General features: G+C 36.3%; 1 protein-coding gene across 1 annotated transcript in view; it reads left to right on the forward strand.

Moving 5' to 3' along the window:
• The first annotated feature begins 7,077 nt into the window (after positions 1-7,077).
• LOC117620053 (cyclic nucleotide-gated ion channel 1-like) overlaps positions 7,078-8,135 on the forward strand; it is a 4,793-nt gene continuing 3,735 nt past the window's right edge. The window contains exons 1-2 of the mRNA XM_034350145.1: positions 7,078-7,183; positions 7,321-7,807. Of these exons, the coding sequence (XP_034206036.1) occupies positions 7,116-7,183; positions 7,321-7,807 (555 nt within the window). The 5' untranslated portion in view covers positions 7,078-7,115. The remainder of the gene's footprint in view (positions 7,184-7,320; positions 7,808-8,135) is intronic.

Raw genomic sequence — 8,135 nt, forward strand, 5'->3', positions numbered from 1 at the left:
CTCATGACAATTACATGATCTCTCTTACAGCCTTAGATTCAAATCTAACGGATTGCAAAAGTAGGCCAATGTGAGTATGACACATGGCATTACACAGCTGTCCTAACAGCTGGGAAATCATAACAGACTTAAGATATGAGCCTGGCATATAAGCACAAGGCACACAGCTAACATAGGACTGAAAACAGATTAAATATAAACTGATCTAAAACTTGGTAACTAATCTGAAATTAGCTAGACAGTTTACATTTTAACAGAGTGCATGTATGCTAGCGCAGCTGCAATTTCTGCTGCTATCTTCATTCGTAATTCGAATGAGAGTGTTGACGATCCACCGTTTTCTTCATGAATGTGCTTGTAAGGAGTGTCATTGTTGATGAAATCGTAAACTAAGGTTTGTTGTCTCGAATCTATACAGTAACCTAAGAGCCTCACCACATGCCTGTGGTTGATCCGATCATCGGAGAAAGAAAACGCACGTCTTTAACAAACTTGTAACGGGTAGATTCTTCGGACTTGAACTTCTTTACGGCAACCACTCTCTCATCTGGTAGAATTCCTTTATACACTTTTCCATTCTCTCCGTAGCAATGATTCTGCCGTCATCGTAATTGGATGTGGCCTCTTCCAGTTCTTTTTCAGTAAACTTTCTGATTGCTAACTTAATAGATCCATTATATTTAACCAATTCCTTTTCTAATTGCGCATTTGCAAAGTAATCTTTTATTTCTTTTACATACCCTTATATTTTCAGGGCTGTGCAATGTCTCAAAAGCAGTCCAACCAGCAAAACAAAGAAGCTTATACTGAAACCTGCACGTAATTGAAAACCGGCCACAAACATTTGAGGCTTTTTTTAACAATTTATTTATGCGTTAAGTAGCTAGAACATATATACGTACCCAGTGAAATTTTCAGAGGAGTCATGTTCTTTGATGTAATTTCCAGGTAAATTTAAGCACGTTCCAATGTTGCCGGGGTTTGAAGCCTTGGACTGATCAGCGATGTCTCGCAAGAGACGCAAAATTACAACCCAGTAATCCCACAAAATTAGCTAGAGCTGCAAAATAAGCACCTCTTAGTTCCTCCTAAAAAGCAAGAAGAATTAATGGTATCCGTTTAATTTATTAATTACTGCTTAGTTAGTTATGAGGAAAGAAAAGCATGCTAACCTGAATAGAGGCATATCCAGGGAAGAACACTGGCATGGCTCATGGCTTCACTGGGAAATGCCTTCTTCTTCTCTCTGTACTTAACTGTCTGCTCCAATGTTTCGTCTATCAATTATTTCCTTCATATGCAGGGGAACATATCTCACTTGGTGTAAAATTACACTAATGCTTTGCCCTATAAGCCCACTTGGTAATAACATATATCAATAAGCAAAGGATCAAAGTCTTTATTTTTTTGGTAAAGAGAAGCAACGTCAAGCCCAAGCACAAAGATAATTAATGGCTCTAATTAGTTCACATGGCCAGCGAGATTGCCAGATCGAGATTAGTCTTTCTTTATTTTGGCAAAAATTTCTCAAAGACATGAATATTATTAGAGGAAGACTTGAGACAAGACTAATTATGATTAGAGAAAGACTTGAGACAATAATAATAAAGAAAGACTTTAAGAATATTATTAATCACCGCAATTTAAAGATTCATAACTTTTCAATATGAAATCTTCATTTATATTATTTAAGCGTACATGATAAAATCTAGTCTAATCGCCTACTAGGCCTACAAATGTGTTTACCATACTTCAACTTGAATTGAGTTCTTTCCAGATTTGGTCTTAAATTAAGGGGGATTTGGTGCATCTTCATTTGCAAATTCCCGAGCCTAAACCTGAAGCCCCCGAATTCATGCTCTATTGTAGAAACCCTCCTGAGTCCTATTTTTGGTTATATCCTTGAACAAAAACAGGAATTCAGGTCTATTAGTAAATAAGTTTGAGTTATGGCTATCCCTGAAGTAACTTTAGTTGTGGAGAACCCAGAAGAGAATGCTGAAGTAACTTCACTTGTGGAGAAATCCAAAGAAAAAGCTGAATTAATTCCACTTGTGGAGAAATCGGAAGAGAAAACTGAAGTAACTTCACTTGTGGAAAACCCGGATGTAGAGCAAGGTATTGCAAGGTTAGTTCTTTAATTTCTCTAACACCATTTTAATTTTTTTCCTCTACATATATATAAAAAAAAATGTCTACAATTTTTTTTTTTTTGTTTTTGTAAATGCACATCATTGATATATATATATATATATATATATATATATTGATACTATCGATACTTCGACTATATAGATCGATCGAACAATGAATTTGTATGTTCAGTGGCTGTTCCAATGAAACATTGCTTTGTATTGTCTTCCAGAAATTCAGATTCAAATTCAAAGAGCACATCATCAATGATGAAAAGGAGAAAAGAAACAACAGAGCAAATCCTTTGTGCTGGATGCTGTATAATAGTGGGATTTCTTGTACCTATTTTTGCTCTTATAACGGGAGCAATAGAGGCGATTTTTTTACTTATGGAATTGCCGTTCCACTGGATTTATCCAAAGTGGAGAAAGATATTTGTAATATCATGTGTGTTTGCTGTTTTACTGGATCCACTGTTCCTCTACATTCCCATCATCAAGGAGGACATGAAGTGCATACAGATGGACAAAAGGTTGAGCAAGACGGCTTTAGCCCTACGATCTGTCACAGATTTGTCTTACTTTGTCGACATTATTGTTTAATATTATAAATGTGAGAACTTTTCACTTCAGTTGATTATTAATTTCATTTCAGAAACTACTCCAACTTTAAATTCTTATGGAACTTTCTTTTTCCTCCAACAATAGTTCAGACGATTTGGCGTTCATACATACTAATTGACATTTTAGCTATTCTTCCACTCCCACAGGTAATCTCTCTCTCTCTCTCTCTCTCTCTCTCTCTCTCTCTCTCTCTCTCTATATATATATATATATATATATATATATATCTTAATTGATTTAATTTTCCTTACGGTAATTTGAATTGACTGCTGGTATCGTCCCCAGGTAGTAATTCTCATTTTCTTTTCTAAAGGGAGGGGATCTCTGAACGCAAAGGAGCTTATGAACTCCCTTGCTATGTTGCAATACGTGACACGGGTGCTTCAACTTTACTTCTTATGTAAGGAACTTACAGAGAGTCCATCTGAAAATATTAAGGTATGGGTTAAATGTGTACTCAATTTCCTTTTGTACATCATTTCTAGTCATGTAAGTTTTACTCTCATCATAATCTTTATTAATTCTTTTTGTTTGATTTATTGGTAGCTTATGTTCTTATATAAATGAACCAACTTGATGAATGACGAAAACTCATCATGACGACAATTAAGAAATTTGACAGCTTAATTACCATTTTTTTCACCTTTTTTTAGAATTTTCTTTACAGTTCAATTTAATTAACTGACTTGTTGATTCTTCAGGTAATCGGGGCCTTTTGGTACTTTTTTGCTATTCAACGAATGACAACTTGCTGGAAAATTGCATGTCAAACAGGCAATAGATGTGAATCTAGTACTAATTTTGTCTGCGAGGATAATCAGTTCAGAAATACCACACTTAAATGACTTATGCCCAATAAATTCACCAAATATGCACCGCTCTTTGATTTTGGTATATTTGTTGATGTCCTTCAATCTGGTATATCGGAGTCAACAAATTATCCACAAAAGTTCTCCAACTGTTTTTGGTGGGGTCTGCGCAATTTGAGGTTTGTACATACGAAATCCCTTGATCTTACGTCCAAATTTGTCTCTTATATTTGCTCCTTTTCATTTTTTCAGTTCTCTTGGCTCAAACCTCCAGCGTAGTAGTACATGGGAAAACCTCTATGCGGCTTTTATTTCTGTAATTGGCTTGCTACTATTTTTATATCTTACTGGAAATTTGCAGGTTGGTGCTAAAAACTTGTCTTTAAGCTTAATCTCCTCGATAATGAACTGAGCCTTAATTAGCTGTTGTTTTGGATTAATAGACATACATGCAGTCAGAGCTGCAAGAGTAGCGGCACGCAAGATTAAATTTGAAAACAAGTTGGACAAGAAAGAAACCGAGATAGCAAGAATGTCATCATCCCTGGAAGTGCCAAGGATAGGTTAAAGTCGAAGATCATGAAAAAGGTCAAGCAAGAACTTGAGCAAGACAGGGATGTCGACGTGGAGAAGATCCTCTCCATTCTTCCATTGAGACTTCAAACCTATATCAATTCTTGTATGGTGTGGAAAAAGCACAAGGCAGTAAGTCTTCAGATTTTATCTTCTATTTTTCCTTTTCATGGTTGTTGATGCTCAAAATGGTTCGGCCAAGATTGACTCCAACTTAGTGATGAGGTGTGATGGATGATGGATGAAGGTGAGGACCTTCACCAAGTGTGTGAGGATTTGGGCAAGCGATAAACGTATAGAAGACAAGATATACGTGGTTCACCCGAATGATGGGCTACGTCCACAGAGAAAGATGTTCTCATTATGATAATGTTTGTTTACATTTGTACAAGGGGATTAGACCCAAATATAAAGATAACAAATGAGAAGCCCAGTCCAGAGATGGATCCAGAAAAGAGAGTCCAACTTAGTGATGAGATGTGTAGAGTCTTCAGCAGGGAAGAAGGCTAGGACCTTCGGTAAGAGGAGAACCTGCAGAAGACAAAGTGGGAGAAGCAGTCGTTAAGCTTCGGACACTGGTGTGGTGTTGGCCGAAGGCTTTCCGATACTTAAGTCAGCTATAAGTGATAACTTTAGGAGAGTAACAGTAAACGTGAGAAAGTAGTTACCCTTTTTACTTGGGTACTGTTCTCTATTTATAGGGAAGTGAAAATGGGAACTTTGCACAAAGTTTCGATGTAGGACTTTGTGCAAGTCGCTGTGGTGGTGACATGTGTCTTGGAGATTAGATTCGGCAGTTGGGAGCTTCGGCAGGTATCTGGCACCTTGGAAGAGTGTCTTCCTTCGGCGGGAGAGAAGACGTGTCTGCCTTGGTGCTAGTCGCTTTGAAACTGGATATGCTCGGTTGATTATGGTGTAAACAATTGTATAGTTAAATTTAATGTGTTTAATTAATGTATAGGTGCCAAAGCTTCAGTCTATGGATGAAGAAGTGTAAAAAGCAATGTCCAAGCATCTGATACTTAAGAAATATGCTGCAAATAGCTACATCATAAAAGAGAATGAACCACTTTGAATGATGTTGTTGATCGCGGACGGAGTTGTAAAGGTTGAAGGTAGCAGTAGCAGCAATGAAGTTTCTAGTAGGTTGCTTGAAACAAGGCATTTCTATGGAGAAGAACTTCTGGATTGGGTAAAGGTTTCTTTGTTTCCTTCCTTGTTACCCCCTTTCCACCAGTGCTTTTCTGGCCGTCAATGATGTGGAAGCCCACCTTCTCATGGCCATTGACTTGTGTGCGGTAGCCGTTTTTTACTGTGAGCATTTCAGTGAGAGCACTTTCAGCCCCCCACCAGTTGATGGCCTAAGTCTTGCTAATCTGCCATATCTATACTGCATATTCAAGGGTAGCTGAATAACAACATTTTTGGGATCATTTCTGTAAAAATCACTTATGCTTGTATTCGTGAAAGAGCAGTTAGCATATGCTTCTCCTTTTAAATTTCTTGCAAAAAGCTTTCAAATTTTGTTTTTAATTGTCTAATAGCATTTTTAGGCATGTCAAAAGAAGTTATAAACAAATCATATAAAGGATTTGAACTTTCATAATAAAAGATGTATATATGCAGAATTACACATTTTACAGTTATATTATCCAAAATATATATTCTACAGTTTTATATTGAACTTATTTGATAGAAATCCAAGTAGCTTTTCCATGTGTATATATATGGCATGTGAAAATCATGTTGATGATGTTCAAATGGCAAGTTGTGTTTAGCCTTCCTCTTTACATAATTTAAGCCTACATATTTCGTTTTGTATTAATTTTTGTTGTGTTAGGTTTGCATATTTTTTTTCCAAAGAAATGAATCTAAAAGTTTTGAAATTCCAAAAAGAAGGGAATTCATTAAATATGAACCNTTGGATCATAAAGTGCAATTAATCCCAAGGTAGATTCCAAAAACATCACTTTATTTCATAGACACTTGCCCCACAAATTGAAATGACTTTAGGATGAATTGTCAGCCGTAGATTCGTTTTCGAATTATTTAGCACTAGATTACTACTACTCATACGGGGCCCATCAACTGATTTTTGGGCGACTAAATTCTACCTGCGCGTGAGGCACGCGTCTCCGCTGGGATTCCCCAAACTTTAGCAGCCTCTCTCTCCTTCCACTTCCACAAGCGGGGCCAACTCCTGCACTGCACATACCCGGTAAACACATTTTCTTTATATTTTTTTGCATCTCCGGCCAGTTCTCTAAATTTACCACCATTTACATCTCTGCATTGAAGGTGTTGCCGGCAGATCCAGGTGTAAATCTGACATGCACCTCCCTTTACACCCCACCATTAATTGGATGGAGATGCTCTCACTATGTTCGCCCGCTATATGATATTATGTTCCACACCACACTACTCTTAAAATTGCAGGTTTGTGATAGCAGTGGTATAGTGGATGTGGATAAGATAAAGCTTGGAATGATTGGCCCTTGAGTTTAGGGGTATTCTTGAACTGTAAAAGGCAAGTCATTTCAACTTGTGTCTCACGGGAATGTCATTATTTACCGTAAAATTGCTTTCAAAATGAAAGCCTATAAGTTTGTTTTGTGCTTCTACTAGGATGTCTTGGTATTAATATGCATGTATAGGAAGAGTTTTAATTTAAAGTGGGCAAATAAACTAAATTTGATCTTAAAAAGAAAAGGACGTNGGGACAAAGACTATAAAAAGTCTACATAGGTCAATTCATTTTTCCTCTTCTTTTCTTTGCCAATTCCAAGCCCAGTATTGAAAGTTGCTTTTGAATTATGACAACCAACTTTTCACCCACCAACTGAGTTTCTGCATTAGAATTATTGCACAAGTATTTGTATTTGTTGCCAAAAAAAAAACACAAAAACAAAGAATTCACGTCTATTAATAATTCTCTTGAAGAGGATTTCTTCTTGCTGTAGCCGGAAAAGTTGGAGCTATGGCCAAAGAATATGTGGCTGAAGTAGTTGTGGAGAAGTCGGAAGAGAAAGCTGCTGCACCTGCACGGTTTGGTTTCTTTAACTTAAAACTACATATGCATTTTCTTCTTCCCTTAATATTAATTAATATTTTGTATCAAACGCATGACTTATATCTATGGCTATATATATATATTTTTTTATTTATATTTTTTGGTTCTCCAGTAATCGTGATTCAAACTCAGAGGCTACAGTGGAAAATTCAGCCGTGAAAGATGAAGATGGATCAAGTAGAAACTGGTGGGTCTTTCCTTCAAGAGAGGAAAGTCATGATCCTGAAGAGCCAATCCTTCAGAAGTGGAAGAAGATATTTGTAGCATCATGTCTGCTTGCTATTTTACTGGATCCATTGTTTCTCTATGTTCCTATGATGAAAGATGATATCAAGTGCCTGCAGTCTGACAAAAACTTGAAGATTGCTGCTCTTCTTTTGAGATCAGTCACAGATCTTTTCTATATATTTGACATCATTTTTCAAATTTATAGATCTGATTACTTTTCAGGTTTAATTAATGAATATCGAGGCAAACAGTACTCCGACTACTCAAAAATCAATTTTTGTCGGGAACATATTGTGCCAAAAATAGCTAAGATAATCGGGGAGTCATGTAATATCTTAATTGATATTTTGGCTATTCTTCCGCTTCCTCAGGTAATAGAATCCCTTTGTCGGAATTAATTGCTTGTTTTACCAATCTCCCTATTTTTGTTTATCATGCAAAGCGAATTTGATCTTATTATATTTAGGTTTAGCTGTTGATTTACCTTCTGAACTTATACCTAATTTTCGTTTTACTCCTTATATATATATATATTTTTAGAAAATTAAGAATATGAACTTCTTTTTTTCCAGAGAGAGAGAGAGAGAGAGAGAGAGAGAGAGAGAGATTCAATTTTCAGTTTTTTATTTATTTTTAACATTCGAAATGACCATTTTGCCCTCATATTTAATGGCAAATTGGATGAAATGTTCACAGTTT

Source organism: Prunus dulcis, chromosome 2 (assembly GCF_902201215.1).
Source record: "Prunus dulcis chromosome 2, ALMONDv2, whole genome shotgun sequence".
In the NCBI taxonomy this organism is placed as follows: domain Eukaryota; kingdom Viridiplantae; phylum Streptophyta; class Magnoliopsida; order Rosales; family Rosaceae; genus Prunus; species Prunus dulcis.